The sequence below is a fragment of the Motacilla alba genome, chromosome 3 (assembly GCF_015832195.1).
Source record: "Motacilla alba alba isolate MOTALB_02 chromosome 3, Motacilla_alba_V1.0_pri, whole genome shotgun sequence".
Lineage (NCBI taxonomy): Eukaryota > Metazoa > Chordata > Aves > Passeriformes > Motacillidae > Motacilla > Motacilla alba.
In genome coordinates this window covers 82873542-82896119 of record NC_052018.1, presented here as the reverse complement: position 1 = coordinate 82896119, position 22578 = coordinate 82873542, and the positions used below count along the sequence as shown (strand labels likewise).

At 55.0% G+C, this 22578-nt stretch overlaps 1 protein-coding gene across 9 annotated transcripts in view; it reads right to left on the bottom strand.

Annotated features, from left to right (window-relative positions):
* Positions 1-2164: 2164 nt before the first annotated feature.
* Positions 2165-22578, bottom strand: part of SLC29A1 (solute carrier family 29 member 1 (Augustine blood group)) — a 33963-nt gene continuing 13549 nt past the window's right edge. For 5 of the 9 annotated variants that reach the window (XM_038131805.1, XM_038131806.1, XM_038131807.1 and 2 more), the window contains 12 exons: positions 9762-9844; positions 9219-9300; positions 8808-8980; positions 8440-8579; positions 8098-8232; positions 7859-7956; positions 7442-7532; positions 7225-7313; positions 6974-7082; positions 5586-5671; positions 3733-3932; positions 2165-3173 (listed from right to left, as the gene is read on the bottom strand). In XM_038131805.1, the coding sequence (XP_037987733.1) occupies positions 3062-3173; positions 3733-3932; positions 5586-5671; positions 6974-7082; positions 7225-7313; positions 7442-7532; positions 7859-7956; positions 8098-8232; positions 8440-8579; positions 8808-8980; positions 9219-9300; positions 9762-9790 (1344 nt within the window). In that variant the 5' untranslated portion in view covers positions 9791-9844 and the 3' untranslated portion in view covers positions 2165-3061. Of the gene's footprint in view, positions 3174-3732; positions 3933-5585; positions 5672-6973; positions 7083-7224; positions 7314-7441; positions 7533-7858; positions 7957-8097; positions 8233-8439; positions 8580-8807; positions 8981-9218; positions 9301-9761; positions 9845-10609; positions 11457-11523; positions 11729-15986; positions 22198-22578 lie in introns of those variants that run through there. The other 4 variants (XM_038131811.1, XM_038131809.1, XM_038131810.1 and 1 more) reach the window with 4 other exon arrangements.

Below are 22578 nucleotides of genomic sequence, written 5' to 3'. Positions count from 1 at the left end.
TGCCGCTCGGCGGCTGCCAGCCGCGGCTCCCCGCCGCCCTTCGCTGCGACGCTCGGAGGGCCGCAGGACCGGGACCTCCTAGCGCCCCGGCGAGGGGCGGCGGGGAGCCCCGGCCAGGAACTCCTTTCCGCGCCCCGTCGCGGAGGAATACAGCTGCGGCTAGAAAACCATTTCCAGAGTATTCCACAGAGGTTAAGGGGCGCCTCTTCGGCTCCACGGCTGGGGCAGGGAACCGGAATCCGCACTGCCCCAGCTTCAGCCTGCAGCTCCCCCCGAGGCCGGGAGCCGCCTAGTTCTGCCGGCCTGAGGCTGCGTGGAACTTAAGCGCAGCGGAAGGAGGGGCGGGGACAGAAGGTGTCGGGGCCGGAGTGTGTGGCCGGCCCGCGTCGCCGTTGCAAAACAGCGTTAGGAGACGTTGTCTTTTCAGTGTGCTAGGGAAATAATAATACAAATAATCTTAAGCCTTACCATTCCAGTATCTGCAGTACTCTGTCCGCTTCTGAGCTTCTCAGTGCAAGAGAGACGTGGAGCCCCTGGAGCCGGTCCAGCGGAGGGTAACAAAGGTGACTAAGGGACAGGAGCACGTCTCTTATGAGGAAAGGATGAGGAAGCTGGGCCTATTCAGCCTCGAGATGACTGAGAGGGGAGCTTATCAATGCCTATAAGGGATCTCAAGGGAGGGTGTGCAGGATAGAGCCAGGCTCTACTCTGTGCTGCCAAGCAATAGGCCAAGAGGCAGAAACCACAAACTGATGCACAAGAAATTCTGCCTGAAAATGAGGAAGAACTTCCTTACTGTGTGGGTGACCCACACAGAGAACAGATTGCCCACAGAGATTGTGGAGACTCCATCACTGGAGATGCTCAAGAACTGGACACAATCCTGTGCCCTGTGCTCTAGGATTACCCTGCTTAAGCAGAGATGGTGGACCTAGATGATCCACTGTGGTGCCTTCCAACCTGACCCATTCTGTGATTCCGTGTTGAAGCTGTGGGTACAAAAGCCCTGACCAGCAAAGGAAGCTGGAAGTGGGATGAGGGGACCCGAGCTCCCACGTGGGTTTTGGTGCCTGGTGGTGCAAAGAGGTGATGGGTGTGAATGATGTGGGACTGAGGGAGGGGGATTCCCGCTGGCAGGGTGGTGTAGTTCACCCCAGGAGCAGGAGGTGGCACTCTGGCTGTTCCCAGGCTCAAGGAAAGCTCCCAAGATGCAGTGCTGCAGGTGACTGCACCTCAAAATGTGAAGGTGCATCTGCTCTTCATCAGAGATGTCAGTGGTCCCTTGGTGTACCTCGAGGGCAGCATCCCCGGGGTGCTGGTAGATGAGAGACTGGCCATGAGTTCACCGTGTGCCCTCACAGCTCAGAGCCACAGTGGTGTCCTGAGCTGCATCCAAAGCAGCATGACCAGCAGGGCAAGGGACAGTTTTCTGCCCCTCTCCTCTGCCCTGGTGAGAGCCCACCTGCAGTGCTGCACCCAGCTCTGGGGTCCCCTGCACAGGAAAGACTTGCACCTGTCGGAGATAGTCCATAGGAGGAACAGCAACATGATCAGAGGGATGGAGCACTTCTCCTCAAGGGATGTCTGAGAGAATTTGGATTGTTCAGCCTGGGGAAAGCTTTGGTGTAACCTAATTGTGGCTTTCCAGTACCTGATGGTCACCTACAATAAAGATGGGCAGGGACAGAGTATGTAGTTACAGGACAAGGGCGAATGGTTTCAAAGAGAGGGAAGGTTTAGATGTTGGGCAAGAAATTTATTACTCTGAGGGTGCTGAGGCACTGGAACAGGTTGCCCAGAGAAGCTGTGGATGCCCCACCCCTCAAAGTCTTCAGGGCCAGGCTGGATGGAGCTGCAAGTAACCTGGTGGAGTGGAAGTTGTCACAGCCCATGGCAGGGGGTTTGGAACTGGATGATCTTCAAGTCCCCTTGCAAGCTGACCCCTTCTGAGTCTATGGTTCTACAATCCCCTTCCCATATTGGCTGTGTCCTCATAGCTGGGCCTGGCTGTGCAGGGCATGCACATGCCATTCCCACAATTTCTGACGCTGGTGGCAGGGGACTACAGGGTGGACAGGAAATGCCAGGGCCTTCTCACTTCAACCCCTGACCCTCCACAGCCCCTCTCCCCTGTGGCGACAGAGACAAAAACACATACCCAAAGGAGCATTTTGTTCTTTTTATAGAAAATGGCAACTGTATAGACACATTTACACGACAAGGGACAGGAAAGCCAAGGGAGAGGTGAGCCCTTCCCTTGTAGCACACATGGGTAGGGAAGGCAGCTTTGTTGGGAAGGGAGTTGCTGCTTTTCCTCTTGTAACCCACAGTAGAACCTCCTGTCACACAACTAGGAGGCTGAAAAAAAAATACCAATGTGAGATTCACCAAAAAAAAAGGGAAGAGAGGCAAGGAGAGGGGGAGAAGGTGGGGTGTGGAGACCTCCTCCTCCCTCAGCCTAGCCATGGTGTTGGCTCTTTCTGTGGCTGGGACACAGATGTCTACACTTTCGGGACACACTGGGCGGGGGATGTGCGTATAGCAGAGAGCAGGGATGGCAAGGCTGGCTGGGGCTCTCCTCCCCATTCACAAGTCTACCAGCAGGAGGAGGGGTGTGGTACATTTCCAGGCCCCCTAGGAGGAGAGGAGAGAATCTCCTAGGTGCTTTGGAGACAAGGGCAAGAGAAGGAGTAACACTAGTTACCAGCCTTTCACTCTCTCAGAGAGAAAGAGGCTGAAAATGGCTTTTGGCCTCGAGCCAGGGAAGTTATGCAGCATGGGAGACAGCTGGACTTCTTGGAGATCCCGGGGGTCTTACAACACACACAGCATGGGGAAGGAGAAGGCACGTAGGCCTGAAGGCATCACACAGCCGAGCGTGGCAGGAACCAGGCCAACCCGCAGGAGTGGAACCATCCCTGGGTGTGATGTCTGCTGTGGCAGTGTGATTTGGCAGGGACAGGTGTAAGCTGTTATTTCCCCACAGTGCTGAGGTGTCCAGGGCCTCAGTGGAGGATGCAGAGCCATGTCTTGGTGTCCCTGCACCCTCTGTGTGCCTCTGCTAGATGAGAATTCGGACCAGAAAGGACACGGCAGCTCCTAGGGCCAAACCCAGTGACAGGAAAAATGCCATGACAGCTCCAGCTGTCTCTGCTTCGTGCACAAGCACTTTCCTAGGGGAGAAACAGGTGTTAGATCCATCCTCAGGATATGTGTCCAGTGCCCCACTGTTCAGTGGAGCTGGGAGGCTTGTCTGCAGCAGAGGAACGGCAAGAAAATCCCCCTTGGCTCCCAGAGCCACAAGAGCTCCAAGTCTCCCCACTGTTGGCTCATGAAGTGCATCAGGCAGGCCACCCTGAAGCTCCTGGCACCAGGGACATCCCTCTCTGACCCCTACTGACAGGCTACTTGTGCTGCCTATGCTGGGCAAGGCTGCTCACCCTGCTGTGGGTGCTGTGCCATGCTTTGCTCCCCTCCAGATCCTCACTGCATTCAGCCCCTTCCCCTCTGCGGCAGGTGGGGAAAATGGAGAGCCCAGATAGCTTCCTCATCCCTAGGATATGGAGGCACAAGCCTGGGAGATCGGACACTGTGGGGGGTGACAATTCCCTTCTCTGCCTGTGGCCTCTTCTCCAGAAGCCAGAGCTGGGCAGAGCTAGACTCCCCAAGTCATTCCAGGGCTGTCATCTGGGGGCATAACCAACCCTTCCCTTGTCCCCAGCTCGCACTCACTTTGGCCCGAAGCACATGCAAAGGCTGGCCAGGTAGCCATTGGAGATGGAGAAGAAGATCATGAAGACGATGTACCAGGCGTCATGAGAGAACACAACAGGCAGGTAGTAACGGGGTTGCACGTTGCACAGCATGAAAAGAGGGACAAAGATGACACGAAGGACCACCATCACTGGCAGGAGGCAGCTGTCCATCCCGGGCTGGGAGAAAAACACAGATTGCTGAGCAGCTGAGAACTGGACATTCCCCATCCCATGGCAAGCTGGCAGGGGCTCTACAGAGGCTGTCCCTACTGCGCCAGGGCTGTGGAAGAGCCACAGAGCTGCTGAGAGACCTTCTCAGCTGCAGCAAATCTCAGCATCACTACCTGCAGTCATAAGTAGGTTCTAGGTCTGAAACCCCTGTTGCAGGTGACTTGAAACAGCACTGGAGCCAAAATACTGAGCTGAGCTTGTGGGCAACTGTTAAGCCCTTGCTGGCAACAGACAGGCAGGCAAGAGAGCTTTGTGCACGCTCATGCAGTGAGCCAGTGTGCAGAACAAGGGTGGCTGAGGTAAAGCCCCTCTGGCACGTCAGTGCCTGCAAACTGGGCTTTAGCCAGCTCTTCAGCGTCCTATGCCATCCACCAGCAAGCAGGGCAAGATCCAGCAATCTGAGAAAGGGATTATGCTGGGGCTGTTTTGGAATGTGCTGGGAAAGGCATGGACCGAGTTACAGTCTCCTTAGATCCTACCAGAGTTCCTGAGCAACTAAGGCTGGGACAAAGAAGGAGGTACCATCCCCCAGTGTTGTCCCTGCAGCTGGGACTAAGGCAGCCCCTAGACAGACAGACCTCGTCCCCTCAGTGAGGTGCCAGATTCACAGATGACAGGGTTCACTGATCTGAGGTGAGGAGAGACCCACAGCTGCCTTGGGAGCTGCTGGGCTGGCGTGGCCACAGGAAGCTCCATGAACACAGGAGGAAACTGAGGTTAGGCCAGCTGCCATGTTTATGGGGCAAACTGGAGACAGCAGCTGTCTCTCCTGCTTGAGGAGAAAAAGAGTGAGCAGGGCCCCAACCAGGGAAATGTGGCCCAAACCACATGCAGTCAGACTTTCCACACAGCCCTGTTTTGGAAACATCTGTTGGGTCATCTCGCCATGGAGGCTGTGGCCTGGACACCAGGCAAGGCGGCTCATGGCCAAGACCGAAGGCAACAAGCAGTGATGGCCAGTGGAGAAGCAGCTCCAGGCCGGGGGGAAGGCAGGCCCAGGCAGACCCCATGGGGCACATGGTCCTGAGGAGCTTCTCCAAACAAACATCCTGAACAATACAGGGGGAAACAGTGCTTGGGGGTGGGTGAAGAGGCAGGAAGAGATCCAGACAGGAAAGTCCCTTTCCTTGCCCATCCTGAGGAGATGAGAGCAAGGGGATGTGTCAGGGGACAGTTCTGTGACCCACATGGCATGGCCCTGCCCTGCTCTTGTGACAAGGGTCTTTGAAGCAGCTGTGTCCTGTGCCAAGGCCAGAGGGCTGCCCTGTCTTTCACCTCACTTATTTTGGGCTGCCCTGTCTTTCACCCTCTTTCCCTGTCGCCATCCTGTCTCGTCGTTTGCATAGCTGGAGTGAAGGTTTGTTTACAGAGAGGCTGAAATGGAGGAGGCAGCTTCATCCAACCCGTGTTGAAAGAGAGGTGGGAGGACAGAACAACACTGTGGTTCTCGGCTCTGACCTGTAAATCTGCACTAAAGGAGGAGTGATCTCTGCACCTCCTTCCTGCTCCAAAACAATGGATGGCAGCCCCAGTGAGAGCTGTGGCTGAAGGACCTAGGGATAGACACTGCCTGGCATTTGCTCCCTGCCCCATACTTACCCATGTGAAGAGGGCAGTGAGACTCCGTCCTGTCCAGTCAAAGACGTTGAAGAGCAGGAAACAGGAGACAGGAATGAAGTAGAGACCTGAAGAAGGGGATGGTCAGTGAGAATCCAAGTGTGCCCCAGTTCCTCATACCACTGCACAGAAACTGACTGTCTTTCAGGTCTAGGTCCTACCAGTTTCCCACTAAGGCCTGGAATGGTCTCCCGGCCAGGCTGCTGTCCACATCCAAACCGTCATACACAGTGGTTCCCTCTTCCTTTCCAGCATTCTGTATTTGGCTTGTGTGGCAAGGTTTTGGTAACAGGGCTACAGGGGCAGCTTCTGAGAGAAGCTGCTAGAAGCACCCCTAGGTCTGACAGAGGCAATGTCAGATGGCTCCAGGATGGACCCACCACTGGGAAAGGCCATCAGTGACAGTGGTAGGGCCTATGGGATGACATATTAAAAAGGAAAAAAAAATCTCAATGTGTGCAATTGCACCCAGAGAGAGAAGTGAGAATATATGACAGAAACAGCTCCGCAGACACCAAGACCAGTGGAAAAGGAGGGGGAGAAGGCGCTCCAGATGTCAGAGCAAAAATTTCCCTACAGCCTGTGGTGAAGACCATGGTGAGGCAGACTGCACTCTTGCAGCTCAAGGAGGTCCACAGTGAGTCAATATCCACCTGCTGCCTGTGAAGACCGCCCTACTCTGAAGCAGGTTTGCCAGCAGGACTTATGACCCTGCAGGGGACCCATGCTGGAACAGTCTGTTCCTGAAGGACTGTGTCCCATGGAAGGGACCCAGGCTGAAGCAGTTCATGAAAAACTGCAGCCCATGGGAAGCACTCACATTGGACTTCAAGGAGGACTGCCTCCTATGAGAGGGTCCTCATGCTGGAGGAGGGGAAGAGTGGGAGGTGTTCTCCCCCTGAGAAGGAAGTAGTGGCAGAGGAAATGTGTGAAGAACTGACTGCAACCCGCATACCCCTCAAGAAATAGCGCATCCTCCTGCACTACTGCAGAGGGAGGAGATAAAGAAATCGTAAATAAACTTAAGCCTGGGAAGAAGGGAGGGGTGAATGGAAGGTGTTTCAAGATTTAGTTTTCATTTCTCATTATACTACTGTAATTTGACTGGTAAATAAGTTAAATTAATTTTCCCCAAGTTGAGTCTGTTTTGCCTGTGACAGTAATTGATGAGTGATCTCTCACTCTCCTTATCTCAACCCAAAAGCCTTTTGTCATATTTTATCTCCCCTGTCCAGCTGGAGTAGCTTTGGTGTGCACCTGGCATCTAGACAGGGTTACCGCACCACATACCTTCAAGCCCCACCTTCTTTTCTCCCACTTACCTTGTTATCAGTTTTTCCCTACCCCACCCCCATCCCTGGCACACTTACCCCATTTGTTTCCCTCTCCGAGGACAGTGGACACGTTAGCTGTGATGGCAGGAAAGACGCCGATGGTGACAGTGAAGACAAAGCAGACAGACAGAGCCAAGACCCAGAGCTAGGCAGATGAGAGAAAAATGCTGGTACCAAACACAGGGCAAGAGACCAGTGCAGGGCTGGTCTCCTCTCCCCATGCTCTCCTACACCTGTGCCCATCCTGAAAGGGAGGGCAGGACAAGGCTCGCTGGAAACTCACAGACCTTCTTAAAAATAGCAATGACAGAGGGCTGCTCATCAGGGTTGTGGATAGGGATGATCTTTGAGTTATTCTGCTCCATCCCATTCTCGTCTGCAGGGAGAGATACAAGTAGGGCATAGCAGACCCCAGAAAGCCGAGATCTAATTCAGTCCTTCTGTCTCATTCTTTTTTTAAGCTCTTTCTCTTTCTCTTTTCTCTTCCTTTTCTCAGCCCCTCACCTTTCTTAATCAGATCTCTCTTGGTCTCCAGCTCTGCATTGTACACGCGGTACTCTGTCTTGTCCTTCATGGAGTAGTATCGGAAGAAATCCTGCAGAGAGACAGCAGGGAGGACTCATTCATGCAGAAAGAAGGCTGCCAGGGGCTGTGTGACAACAGCAGATATGGGCAATATGGGCAGAGTATTCCTTCCAATTATGTCTGATATTGATGCTTTCCTGCTTACCCAGGGACTCAGATACCCTAAGTATACTGGGTATCTTATACTGGTGGGAAATATCCCAGAGTGCTCAGGGAGAACAGGAGAACCTGCCCTGACACAAGAAGCGGACGCTGCTAATGGGCCACGGTTCTTGTGCTGGGATGTGCAAAGGTCTGATGTCCCCAAGCCCTTCCCTACCAGGACAGCAGTCTCACCATGTGAGGCAGAACTACGTAGGAGACGATTGCCAGCGCGATTGTCACACAGGCCGTGGTGAAGTAACCGATGAAGCTCTCGGGTTGCTGGGCACCAACTGAGAGCACAGGAAGGGAGAGGAAAGGAAGATGATGACAGCTGAGAGGAGCAAAGCCCTGCTGCCATCTTCCACTCACCAGATGCTGTGACAGCAGTGGTCTGGGAGGGCCCTGTCACCTGCAAGGCAGGGATTACTCACTGGCAATACTGAAGATCATTGCCAAAGCAGCGAAGGTGCCTGCCAAACCCTGCCCGCTCATGATGGGGGCCGTGTAGCTGACAGGCAGGAGCCCTGCCAGCCCAAATAGGCTGCTCTGGAGAATGGCGCCGAAGGCTGCAAAGGGGGAAGATGAGCAGATATGAGAAACCAAAGGCAAGGACTTCCAGCACCTCTGCAGGAAGCCAAGGCCCCTGCCCTGCGAGGCAAGGCAAGTCCCCCTCCCCCTTGGCTCTTCCACAGTGAGGTTCATGCTTTTCTCCCAGAGGGATCAGCCCTAGCCATGGGGCTGTGTCCCTCTCCTTCCCTCACTGCTTCACTCACAGTTGATGAAAATAATGCTGATCATGGTAAAGACGAAGAAGGGAAGAGGCTCCATGGGGACTTTCACCATGATCGCGGTGACTAGAAACACCAGCCCAATGGCCACCAGGCTGCCTGAGATGCGGATCTGCTGGGGAATCCTACAAAATGAAGGTCTCAGTGAGGAAAACCCAACCCCCTAAAAACCTGGGGCTGGGACCAAGCTCTAACTGTGTGAATCCCAGCCAACCCCTGAGACAAGAGACCGGTGTTTTGCCTTTGACTTGACTGAATGGGTTGTAGCTTGGCTCAGTGCTGGGACAGGAGAACAGGCCGGGGCAGGGTGGCCCTATGGGGGCTGGCAGGGGCAAGGATGGAGCAAGGCTCACCGCTGGTGGATGAAGGAGTTGAGGCAGGTGAAGATAAGGAGGGGCACCATGGCGCAGAGAGTCATGAAGTTGTCAAACACGGACTGCAGGTAGGAGGGTGTGACGGTGCCCTCATCAGTCTGGTTCCTGACATGGCTCGTCTCCTCCGAGTCCTCAAGGCGACTGATGAAATACTGCAAAGGAAGTAGCCTGGTGGGGCTGAGATTCTGTGAGGCCTTCCAAGGCCACACTTATACTTTGTTCAGACCCATGCCCATCCCTCCTGCTGCCTCAGTGCCACTCGTCACACCCAGGTCACACACGCTTGTGGTCCTCTGCATGCTGTGCCATGCTGCCATATCTACACCACGGTCCCTAGACACGGCAGGGGACAATTACTGTCATGGACAACAGCAGGAGGGAAGCCCTCACCTCCCTGGCGGTCATGAAGAAATTCCATGGCAGCAGCGTTCCCAGGCCGAGGATGAAGAAGATCAGCCAGACAGCCTTGTACCTGTGAAGGGGACAGAGCTGGGTTTGGAGCGGAAGCTGGGTATTGCTTCTGACTGTCCCTGACCCTGCAGTGGGAGGCACCAGACAATATTTAGTGCCCTGCCCCACAGCCCTTGCTAGTCTGGACTGCCAGGGATGTGGCACTTCAGAGGGGCTGTGGAAGGCCCTCCCCAGGAGGCCACAAAGGCAGGGAGAGGCTGGCTGCTCCTCAGCATGTGGCACCCAGATACACAGCATCCATCACAAAGTCTGGGAGGGAGTTAGTCTTCCCAAGCGTGTTTACAGGGAACTGTTTACAGTTTACAGCCCATTTGCTGTGGAAAAGCTGAAAAAGAAGGGACAGCTTGGTAGCCCAGTTAGCATGCAGGAGAGGGGGTCTCCCAGATGCTGGGTCCCCCTGTCCTCCCTCACCTCCTGGTATCCTAGATGTGCCCCCACAGCTACATCAGAACCCATCATTACCTATCTTGGGGCCCGTCTCTTGCTGTCATCTTGTGTGGCAAGAGTTAGCACAGGTCCCAGCAAGTCTTATGGCTGCTCTCCGTCTGGAAAGCAAACAGAAGATTTTATGGGAAAATGAGAGACACATGCCAGGCAGGGACAGCCCTGGTTTTAACCCCAACCCATGCTGCCAGTAAATGTTCCACAGTACTGAGAGTCAAACACCAACCCAGAAAATGACGAGAGGACAGCACAGGAGCTTTGGAAACCTGCAGCTTGGAGTCCTTAAGCCAAAGGGTTGTGGCACACAGCCTATTCTGCTGGCCGGGCACAGCAAGCCTTCCCTCCGCAAGGAAACTGTGTTCCCGAGATACCCAGGCTGCTCATGCTGGCTGCCCAGCTGCTTGCAGCAGGTTCTTAAGGGATTTGTGAGCCTGCAGCTCTCTGTCCCCAATCCTGGGGCTGTGAGCGAAGCATGTGCGCAGTGGGCTGTGTCTGCCCACCCTGCCTGCCCCAGCTCCCTCCAACCCCGGGGCTCGGTGGCACAAAAGGCACATTTAATTCAGCGGCCTCTCTGGCCAAAACCAGCAAATCTCCCGTTTTCAATTCCACTTCCCTGGGGCTCTCACAGCCCTTTCCTGGGTCACCTTGAAAAGCCAAGGGCGTCCCCGGCGCCACTGTTCCCTCCCGGGCACCCACCGCTCCTTTTTTCCCGTCACCACCTGCTCGGGCGCTGCACCGCTCAGGCATCGCTCTGAGAGCCCCAGAGACGTGGCCCCCAGAGCCCCGAGAAGGGACTTTCCCTGCCCGGTCACCCCCTCTTTCCGGGGCAGAGGGGGATTAGCCGCCAGGAGGAACCGCAGGCCTGCCTTGTCCTTTTCCAGTCGGGGCGGCGCAGCATGGGGTGCTCCGGCACTTCTCCCAGGGCTTCACCTGCAGCGGGGCTGCCTGCGCCGTGTCCCCGGCCCCCCCAGGACATGCCCCGGGGATGCCTGCTCCAACGCCGCCTGCAGCATCCCTGCCCGCGCCCTGCCAGGTAGGGCGGAGGAGGAGGGGGAGGAGGAGGAGGAAGAGGCAGGCTGCAGCATGCTGGGATCTGTAGTCCCTGCCAGCCCCGGCACGCACTGAAGGCAGCGCAGCCTGTGCTGGCGCAGGTGCCCGTGGGCTTCTGGGCAGAGCTCGCCTCCTCCTCCGGTAGGACCCTGCCGGCGGCGGAGCCTGAGCTACGATGGAGCCGAAACATAGCCGGTGGATTGTGGAGAGGGATTTTGGAAACCCCTTGGGCCGCGTGGGAAAGACAGAGCAGGACAACAGTATGCCTGCAAAGGATCGAGGGCTCTGCCAACCCGGCAGGTGCCACCCTGTTGATGTCGGAGCCATCTGCAGCACCGCTCCCCTGCCTTCCCACACATAGAGCTCGGGGGCATGGCAGCTCCTGCCTTGCCCTTGTGAGCCATCCGGGCTTCCAGAGAAAACATCCCAAAATCCCCTCCTGGCAGCTTGCCAGTGCCTCTGTGGGGAGGAGACATCCTCACTCGGGATTAGCAGAGGGATCTGCAAACACAACTGCCTTGCACACAGAAACCCCACCGGGCCCACTGCTTGTCTCCAAGCAAACAGATCTCAACCCAAAATAGGCAAGAGAACCTCAGCTTCCCCTGTGGGTCCCAGCAAGCCCCAACATGCTTCCCCTTGCCAGCCAAGCCACTGATCCCCCTTCCAACCCCCACCAGGTCACATCGCTGTCCCTAGAAACGGGCAGGGACTGACCCCATAGACATACCTGGGAGAGAGGACAGAGCCAGGGTGAGCGCCGTGTTCGGAGTATTTGAAGGCAGTGTGTCCCCTGCTCCACACCCCCTGCCCTTGGGGGTGAGTGGTGGGCCCTGGCTCAAGTCACGGGGGCTGGAGCCCTGTGGGTCTAGTGGCACCCGCGGAGGACAAGAAGAAGTATCGGGTACCAGAGCTGGCACGCAGCCCAGGTCCCGCTGCCCAACCATCCAGGGAAGAGAGAAACAGAAAGGTGCTGAGGAGGAGATGACAGGAGCCGGAGGTGTGGGGGAAGAGGCAGGGGGGGTCGGGAGTAAGATTCTGGGGCTGCCGGGGCAGGGCGCTCCACCATGCTGCTTTCCCACCACCTCCTGCTTCCGTCCAGAGAGTGCCCACATCCCTGTGTCAGGAGCCCAGCCTCCTTGGCAGGCCTGCAGTCTCCTGCCCTGCTCTGTTTGTTTTCTGTCTCACTTCGCTAAATGCCTCCTAATTTTTTCCACAAAGAGACAGTGCCTGCCAAGGGCAGCAGTCATTACAGCAGGAAACACTTCCAGCTGCTGGCTGTAACAAAGAACCCTACAACAAACAGAAAAGGTTACATGAACCAACACCAGCAACAGGTGGCAACCCTGCTCCCACTTGGGGAGAGCTGCCCTACCCGATGGGACATGGAACAGATGCCACTCTTCCAGCTGGCACAGCACAGCTCCAACCGCCCCCCGCAGGAGTCTGCTGGTGTTTAGCCCAGCCACCAGCTTGGTGCCTGCACATCCTGAGGGACACAGAGAAGAAGGAGCGGTGCGGGGCCTTGGCGTAAGGACATCCCTTTTCTTCCTGGGCATAGAGCAGTCTGTCTTAACCCCATGGAAGTGATGTGTAAGCAGGAGAAGCAAGATCACAAAGACTGGGCTTAATAAACCATAAGATAGAATATTTGAGCCGGTACAAACAAGAGATGGCACATTTTTAATTGCCCATTCATGACACACAAACGCTGTGACAGATGCTGAGTGACACCCTCAGTGGCCATGTGCAGCCCCATTTCCAGCCAAGCCCGGGGAGCTGATGGCAGAGCCAGCTGTCACCAAAACTGCCTAACCTCTGCAGAAAAACCTGCACTGCAGGACAGCCACACCTGCAGGCAGCTGTTTGTCACCTGGCGTTGGACACTTCCCTACCTCTCCCTTTCCCCACACCACCTTTTCCTGCTGCCTTCACCAAGGGTGAGCACGGTGCATGCTTACTTTCCCACTTGAGCAATTCCCTGGTGCTACATAGGCATGCTATGGCACCATGGAATTATACCCAGAAACACCAAATTTTTAAAGAAAAGCCGTTTACACCAAACCAAGTGTAGAAGTGTTCTGGCAGTCCATAGCCAAAGGGCTACCAGCAGATTCACCAGCAAGCACCTTGTGTCCTCCTGACACCATTTGTCAGGGGATCATTTTGCAGGGATAATGTCAGCATGCATGGCCAGGATGGGACAGGACCAGTTGCCCCACCAGCCTTTCACCCCATCCACCATGTCCGCTTGCCCACTGGGTGACATCAGAGTTCTCCTGCCAGGAAGGCTGATCCAGGGGCCCCTCAAGGTTTATCTGCAGACAGGGAACAAGCCCAGCACAGGTATGCAGGTCACATGAAACTTTGGTGGCCATGACTCAGCTGGAAGATAGGAAACACTTACGAGACTGCCCGTTTCATGAGATTTCATATGCGTGCCTGAACTCTGACCATTCTGCTTGTGGATCCTCCTACCTTGTGCTGGGCTGCAGGCAACTCCACCTCCACCTCCACCTTCAGGACACACGCTTGTATTTCACAAGACAGATGAGTGTGCACAGTTGCGCACCACCGCCGTAGGGCAGAGACAAAAACAAGCCCTCCCCAAAATAAGGGTAGGCAGGTGCCTTGAGTCAAAGCATAGGCTGGTCCAGCTCAAAGGCTGGTCTCCATCAGAGTGCAAAAGCAGATGCTAGGAAAGAGTAAATGTGGCATGGGTGTGGACTAACTGTCCAACTGTTTCCCCAGCCTCTGAGCTGGAAGGGACATGACCTTCATGTGTTTTGTAGCCATGGTAGGTTTCACTTCTGTGAAATCCTGCTTCCCCCTTCAACTCAGGAGCTCCTGAGAAGGGGACAGCAGCTCTCCCCACATGCAGGGCCTCACCAGGGCTCCCTTGCCTTCAACATCAAAGGGTGGATGAACATTGGAGTGGCTGCTTTACAGACCTGGATTGTATCCACCCAACAGCACATTTTTCAAACAGAAATTCTAGCTCACTTAGTCATTCAGGCATGGCTCCATGCCTTCAGTCCTCCTTGTTGCTTTTCTCCAAATCTTCCCTGGCTCCTCTCGATCCTTACAGAGATGCTGGTGCTGGGGGCACACAGGGACTGTGTGGGGGTGAGACACCAATTTGAAGAGCTGCACAAAGCTTTCCTGCTTTGTAGCTGGGAAAGATGATTCAGTGTGTGTTTTCATGCACACTGAGCTATCTGAAATAGCCCCAGGCCTTGCTGTGAGTGGCCGGCTTATGGCTGGCTCAGTGCATAATCTTGTTTGTAGATTTGGGGCTTCTTCCCTTCCCACTTTGTCTATCACTTGATATTTATCTAAACTGAATTTCAGTTGCCTGGTGTAATGGCTGTCAGTGCTCCTCCTAGCTGGCACTTGTCCCCATGAACCTGAGTAATCCAATCACCTCAGCAAAGCCCTGTCATCTCATTGCTCATTCTCTTTTCCAGGTCACTCATGAATGTGTGGAAAAAACATGTGACCAATGCAAAGATCTCTTTTCTCTGGAAAAACTGACTGCTGACTCCTACACTCTCCTTCCTGTTTTCATACTAATTATGGAGCAGAGTAAGGACTTTCCCTCTTGACCAGCAAGTTCCCTTAAGAACTCGGGCTGAAAGCCGGAATTTTTTGGAAGAAGCAGTGTGAGCACTCTGAGCCCAGACTCCCTAGGAAGTGCTGCTCCAGTCCTGGGGGCCCCTCCACAGGAGCCTCCCACCTGCCACAGGCCCCGTCCCTGCACAGACACCCAGGACGTGCAGCAGATTCAGCAGTTGGCTTTTCCCTGAAGTTCCTTCAGCACTTCTTAGAAAATAGCGTCATCTCTTTCCCTCCTCCCAGTCCCTGGGGGCTGGAGCAGTTGCAAATGGATGACTAGGGGCCGCAGTGACAACCAGCCGCTTCACCCTCCCTTTCCTTCTGGGGAACATTGCCTGGCCCGAGGCACTTGTTGCTGTTTACCTTTGCTTTCTAACCTTTCCTCTGCTCTGAGGAGCTCCCCTAAGGAAGGTGGAAGAAACTGCTCAGGCTCTTGTAGAGCTAACAGAGAAGTAAAAGCTTCATCTGTATTTCCTGCTATGGCCTCTCTTCCTCCGATCCCTCATCCATCCAATATCCTGCAGCAGGTTTCCTAGTCCTGGACTGCTTTTTGGCAGTTCCCACCAGCAAGCCAATAGCACTTCCTATTCTTCTTGTCCTCTCTGCCTCTCAGTAAACAGCTTTGTGATGCCATCTGCTCTTCCAGCCCGACTCCGTGCCTGCGTCCTGAGGAGACAGCTTAGCAGGGGAGCAGGAGGGAGCAGGTATTTCTGCTTTCTCCCTTAATTTGCTGCCTGCAGATGAAGTCCTCTGCTTTGCCAGGGCTTGGACAGCAGATAAAAACCTCTTACAAGGTGCTCTGTGCAGCACCCTCACTCCACAGAATGAGGGTCCCTGGGCAATGTTTCTGACCCATTTCACCTCACTCCCTCCTCTCCTCCATGGACAAAAGAAGAGGCACCTCTAAAGCCCCTGTGCCTTTGGGCTTGCTGCGCTGGCGGCCACCACCAACTCCTCACAGAGCAGCAGCTGTGGATACTGACCCTGCTCCCAGCACTTGCTGTTATCTCGGATGCCGGGTGGTGCAGGGGGAGCATTCAGCCCCGGTGTGTTTTGAACTGTGTAGACCAACCAGGCTGAAGTTCCTTATCTGGAGAGTTCAAGGAGCCCTGAGAGGCTCCCTGGGGGCCCTTGCCCCAGGCAGGTAAAGTGATCCAGCTGCGCAGCAAATTCCCCAGGGATTCCAGCAGGGCTTCCCACCAGGTAGAGGGCAGAGGACAGTGACAGGGAAGAGCCAGCCTTAAAACTACCCCAGGTGGCACAGCTGGGACTATCCCAGCTGTCTGACTACCCCTATCAGACCATTACTGAGCTCCAGGAAGTCCTGAATATCCACCCCTTCAGCAGGGCAGCTGAGTGGGTTCCCAGCCCCGACTAATACTGGTCAAACGCCATCGATGGCAGCCCCAGGATGAGCCCACACACATCTCTCCTCAGCACATGGCGAGTGCCCAAGCCCAGGTGCAATCTGGTCCCTGGCCAGAGAAAACCCCCCCAGGAGCAGAGATGGGTGCTCCTGCCCAACATCCCATCAAAATGCTCCAGAGGGACATTGCAATGTCACCGCAACAAGCTTACCAGAAGGACAGGGCGGTCCCAGCCCCTTGCTCCTTGTCACTTCAAGCCACAGGACGATGCAGGGACAATGCGGCCTTGGCAGAGGTAGGAAAAGCCCCACAAATATTGGAGCTGTTGCCTGCTCCAGAGCCGGCAGTTTGGGGATGCGGGAGGAGGCACAAGCGCCTGGGGAAGGGCAGGAGCAGGGGGAAAACGTCATTTATGAGCAGGCGTCAGCAGAGGAGAGATAAGCTGATCTCAGGAGACTGTTTGCAGAGACAGGATTCTTCCAAGAAGCTGGTTTCTCTGATGGCACCTGCTTAGGCTGCTCTCCCCAGGGAAAGGACTGTCCACTCCAAACCACAACCCCAAACTGGTTTTTGGGAGGCTGTGGAAGGAGACACGTTTTTCCAGGGCTAAGTTCAGTCTCTATTTGTGGAAATTTAGAAAAATAAAGACCCCTTCTCCCAAGGGCAGAGGGAGGGATTTGCTCAGGGCTTCACTCAGTGCAGCTGCAGAAGCCTCCAAGCCCAGGCAGAAACCATCTCCAGGACCTGGATGGTGCTTCCAGGCAGCTTTCATCACCTCCAGGAGCTGCAAGGAGTGGGAAGAGGCACAGAGTGATCCACTATGGGCATGCACAGCTCACCAAGCCCACAACACCTGACTGTGGCTTCTTGAGGGACCACATGGGTTTGGGGAGAGCCTGGGGATGCCTTGCCCCAGACCTTCATCCTCGTCCAGCAATCCTCTGCAGCCAGCGGACCCTCACAGCCCATGTCTGCAGGGCTGGTCCAAGTCCCCAGGGATGCCAGGCTGGCCAATGGAGGGGCTGCTCGGGGACCATGGGGAAGGGAAGTACTGGGTGAAGGGGTACTTCCCTCTAATCGATCTGGGGGCTGCAGCAGGAAGAAGCACAATGGCAGGAAGCCACGTTTCCGCTTCCAAATGGAGAAAACCTTACAGGACACCTGGGGAGAACAACCAGATATCATTAATGTAAAATTCATCTGGGAGACAAGGAGCAGCCAGAGGCAGCCTGGAGCTGGAGCAAGTCCTCCTTGCATGGAGGAGCCTGTGTCTTGACGCAGTAGCGGCACAGGCCACCACACTCCAGGACAGCCATGCACAGAGGACAAAGGCAATGCCAACCTTGTGCACAACACAAGGCACAGTTATGGCTCTTGCCTGTCCACATGCAGGTCCTTGTTTCCACCCAGTCAGGTGGGAGGAGGGATGCTCCCTGGTCAGTTGGGAAAGCACTTAGGTAAGACCCCTTGGGATGTGGCTGTCAGATGCACCTCTTTTCAGATGCACCTCTTTTGCATTAGCAGCTTTCCCGTCCCTGCTTTCATGCTTGCTCAAGAGGAATCCCTGTCTCTGTCTGCACCATGGTATCTTGGTTGGCCACACCTTGGGCAGCAGCTAAAGCAGGTCAGAGGGATGGGCTGAGCTGACAGGACCATGTCCCACTTTGCCCTCCTGTCTGCAGCTGAGGGGAGCAAAGATGAGAGACAGAAAGAGGAGCCCACAGCAAAACAGGCTGAGAGCAAAACAGCTCTTAGCCAGACAAGTATGAAGATAAGGACTCAATGAATGTGTGGGAGGAAACCCAGTGGATAAAATCCCACAGCTGAGGAATGAAAGAGGGGTAAGATGAATTTTTCCATAGCCTGCCATCTCCTGGGCTCAGTAGGGCCATGTCTACCAACAACACATGGTTACCACAAAGTCACTGCTTGGGGAGCAGTACCAGAGGGGAAGAGCAGGACTGCAGGAGGCCACCTGCCACTGGCACCCCTAGGGTGCTGGCATGTAGAGTGGAGATGATTCCCCCCTCATTGCTTCATGTTGCTGGCTACAGGACTGAGCTCAGAGCTGGCAGACCCAGGAAGGAGTCAAGCCAGGAACAACATAAGGGAGCTGAGCATGGAGAAACCTGCAGTGACGGTCTGGAGAAGAATGGGGACAGCTTACATTCTGTTTGAGAGGTCCTCAAAACAGTCCTGCTGTGAGGGGCAAGGCAGAAGAGGCTTGGAAGGCTCAGTTCAACCACTCTCCCAAACCAAATGTCACCCTGTACTCTACAGGAACTCCTTTCCCCAAGGAGAATCTGAGCCTTCACTCTCTTGTCCCCAAAACAGGGATGCTTATAGAAGAGCAGGAAAAGCCAGCAACCAAATAGCAGTGAGAGCACTGGCCTGCAGCAAACCCCTGCCCACTGCCACCTGGCCACCTCCTGCATCCCACGGCACCTCCACCTCCCAGGAGAGAGCTCCAGCTCCAGCTCCTTCCTTTATGGAGCCAGATTCAAAGGCGCAAAACTGGCAGGATCCTCAGCAGGCAAGAGCTGCCCAAAACCAGTGGGTGCTGCTGCCCCCCAAGAAGGAGGGAGAGTATCCCCAGGGCTGGACAAAGTGAACCTTGCCGTTGTACCTGGGCAGCCCAGCAGAAGGCTGCAACTCCTGTTTGGGGTACTGGCCCAGGAGCAGAGATCATTTTGCTCCCCCTCAGCAGTTTTTTGGAGGCTGGTCTGGGCTGCACAGCTGTTTCCAATTTAGTGGAGGACAGAGAAACAAAACCAGAGCCAGAACAACACAATCTTCCCTTGGTGTCACCATCTCCCCAGCTTCCAAAATTCAGAGAGGAAATTCCTCCCCACTGAGCAGCAGCCCCCTTGGCAGAGGATGGGACAGACATGCAGGAGCCAACCACCACTGGCCTGTGGTGAGTCGAGGCTGGCTCTGTCCTCTGCCAGTCCCAGTGGCCGGGACAGAAATACATGGGCTATTTTGGGTCCCCACAGACCAAAGGGCCCTTTTGCTTCCAGGCCAGCTCAGAATAGGGGCCCTGGCTGACTGCTGCTTTTGGCATTAAATGTCTCAGCCCTACTGAGGAAGGGGATGGTGAGCACAGAAGCAGGTTTTGGGGCTTGTCAGGCTCCTGTGCAGTCTGTCTGTCAGTCACCTGTCCTGCCAAGATCCTGCTCACTGCCCAGACAGCCACAGCATCTTACAAATCCTGAACTGGCTTCAGATGCTAAATGCAGCTATTTCACAGTGGCCATACTCCAAGAGACAGGGAGTGTCTATCACGCCCTCACCTCAAAAACCCACTTTGTGCCAGCCAAGGGGCACCCCACAATCCCCAGAAACAAAAGGAAGGAGAAGGGATGGATGCCCTGTGTGGGTCTGCTTGTGCCAAATCCACTCACTTCCAAAGCTGCAGCTATTTCCAGAGAGTGGGGTAAAGCCATCCCCACAAGTCCCAGGAGCTGAAGGGACTCGAGGAGCCACATTTGCTTGCATGTTTCCCAGCAGGGAAGAGGCTGCCTGCTGAGAGCGGGGTTTTCATATCCCTGTTCTGTGGCAGACACAGAAGAGATGTGAGTGCAACACACAATCTGTGGACCGAGGAGTGGGAAGCCAAGGAGGCAGCGTGCTGTCAGTGATGTGGTGCAAGCAAAGGAGTTGGAGCAAACACCCAGGGCAGAAGCACCATCTCTGGCACCCTCTTCCCTGAGTAACTCAGCTTCCCCAAACAGCCTGGCAGGACTGAGGTCTCACATGAGGAGCCAAAGCAAGACTTGAGGCAGACACCTCCTTCAGAGCAAATAAGTCAGAGCTCAAACCTCCCACCCTTGGCACTGGCCTTGGCTAAACAGCGGTAAACAGGAAAATCTTTATGCAAGTAGGATCAGGCGGGGAGAGCAAACAGGAGGTGGGAACCACTGTGTCTGCCCAAATGCCAGCAAAACAGAATCTCACACACAACCAACAATAATAAGCCCAGCCACAAGCTGGGAAAGAGCAAGTCACATCCCCTCCAAATCCCAGCCTGTGCTGCTACGTCAGTGCAAACAGCCACCGCCCAGTGTGCCACAGCCATGGTATCGCAGCCTGTCTGGCCTCCTGAGCATCCTCAGGATGTCTCAGGGAAGCACGAAAAACTCTGGATGAGAGCCACCGAGTGCTCTGCTCTTATGGAAATGGCACTTTGCAGCCACTGGCATTGGCTGGCAGGCTCCAGAAGCCTCTGAGCCTCCCCAGATTAATGTGGGGAACAGAGGAGATGAAGGCAGCTCTAGACACCCTGCTGGGAGACCCAAGGTTACAGAAGCCTCCACTGAGGTGAGCTGGCCATCTGGCAAGGTGTCTTGTCAGGGCTTGCCTGGGTGGACGCTGATGTACCTGCACAGTGATGCCAGGTGATAGGGAGCCCAGGGCCTGAGCCTTGCTGAAGCAGTCCCTTCTGACACACTGCATCCCCTTCACAGCCACAGGGAAGGAAGGGAGGCACAGCAGACTTGTGTGTTGAGTATCAATTGTCAGGCTATTTACTGATGCCGGGTTTTGTTTCTGGTCAAGGCTCCACTTTTGGAGCAAGCCCAGCTGCAGAGCCCAGGCACGGAGAGCGCAATGCTCTTCAGCACCTTCCTCATTCCCCCTGCAAGGCATGGATTCTGACCCACGTCACGTGGGCACCCCACAGCTGCCTCCAGCCCTATTCAGAAACATGCTAGCAGATCAGACGTGGTTCACCACACAGACACGCCAGCCTTGTGTTGCCACGAGGAGAGGGTGTGAAGATGAGAAGAAGAAGCTGCAGGGTAGGGCGGATCACTCCATAATAGCTTGGCTGTGCTGCCGTTGGTCTGTGTCCTCCTGCGGTTAATGGATAACACTCCTGCTCTTGCCAGGATGCCATGAAGACCCACCCAACCCTGCCATCCTCAGCCACAGCCCAACACCTACAAACCCTGATGGGATGAAAGCACCATGCACTGTGTGCATCCTGCAGCTGTGGGCTCCCTGTGGGGGCTGAAGTCCAGTCCAGAGCAAATACCATCAGGGAGCTGAGGGTACAGCACTAAGGGAGGATAAAAAAATGGAATTGCCTCCAACTTGGTCCTGAGGCCAGGAAATTACACTGCCTGTCACAGGCAGAGCAGGCAAGGCAGATAAGGCCGGCATCTCCTTTAACCCTGAGCCTCAGACAGGATTGAGAAGCCAGATCTGTCACCAGTCCCTCCTTCCTCCCTGGCTGTTCTCCAGGAGTTATCCCCAAGCTTAAAACAGGGGAGTTTCTCTCATGAGGGCTTACCATGCACAAAAACTCGAGCAAAACTCCAAAGCCCTCACAGGCTCGAGCCAGGTGAACAGGCCCTCAGCCACAGGTGCCAACTGCATCTGTGGTTGGAGGTGCTGGGCAAAATGAACCAGGCAGGGATGAGGACCATGTATGGAGCCACAGTTTGGGCAGCAGAGGAGACACCAAGCAGGGCAACCCAGGCAGGACACCCTTATCCCCAGCAGCTTTGCAGGAGGCTGGAGCCACTTCAGTGGACACAGATAGACATTCAGGTGGATGGCTTGCCCTTGGCACAGCACAGCTGATGACACAGCCCTGCTGCCATGACTGAGCCTCAGTACGAGGCCAGAGCAGGCTGCTCAGAGGGTGAGAGGGTTGATGGCACAACCCTCCAGTCCCGCTGCTGCTGCCCACTCAGTCACGTCCCTCCGAGCCCTGCTCTTCACCTCCAGCCCCTGCCTGCCTCCTCCCTCTGCAGCTTCCTGGTCTGCTCACTCCATGAATTTCCAGCTGGAAATTTCACAGCGGGGTGCCTTCCTATCAGACTAGTCCTAAAGGAAATGAACAAAAGCAAGTTTCACTGGCAGTCCTGTGATGGGAAGAAGCAAGAAGGCTCTGCGGAAATCTGCCTGACTTCCTGCTGACAGCTTCTGCATGAGCCACCAGGCAGGCAATAGGTCTTTGCTCCCTTTTGGTCCCGAGGAAAGTCGGTCTGCTGGACAGGAAGCCTGACTCTGCTCACCCACAGCTTAACCAAGAGGCTGAAAGAGAGTCTTAAGCACTGCACCCAGAATGCCAGACTCACCAATTTGTGTCACAGTCAGTGCATGACAGCCACACACACAGAGCTTTGAGCTTGCCCTTTCTTGGGGAATGGCAAGACCAGGAAAAAGCCTGCTCCAAGCCAGAGCAGGACCAAAAGGTCACAACAGGGACATTTTTCAGACCACTACCATCAGCAATGAAATTATAAAGAACTTACTAGTGTTATTCCTACGCAACAGCTTCCCTTGTATTACGAGAACAACAATCCCCAGATGCATTCCTCATGCAGCATCACAGCTCCTCTCTCACACAGGAACCCCAGAGCCCATGTACAGCCTCTCCCCACCCTCCAGCTAGGTCCATGGAACCTGGAGTGGAAGATGGGGTGGAGTACTGTGCTGCAGCCCCAGCTGGGGAACTGAGTCCCTCCAAACCATACATCCTGATGTAACCAAACCCATCCAGGCTCTGTCCCTACTCTGCACACTTCTTTCCCCATCCCACATCTTGCACACTCTTAATCTAAGAAGCAATTAGTCTTTATAGCACTGCTTAATCAAATCAAGATAGCTGTGTGTCGAGTAAAACCCTGACTCCTGCCCAGCAGCAAATGCCTGTAGCTCATTTTGCATAGTGCTTTGGGCCTCAGTTTGTTGACAGCTGAGCACAAGTTAGCATGGAGATGAGACTCTGAGACCTGGCAGTCCTGCAGCTCCAAGTAGGGCAGTGCTGGGCTGGCAGGGGTCTCAGGACAGGG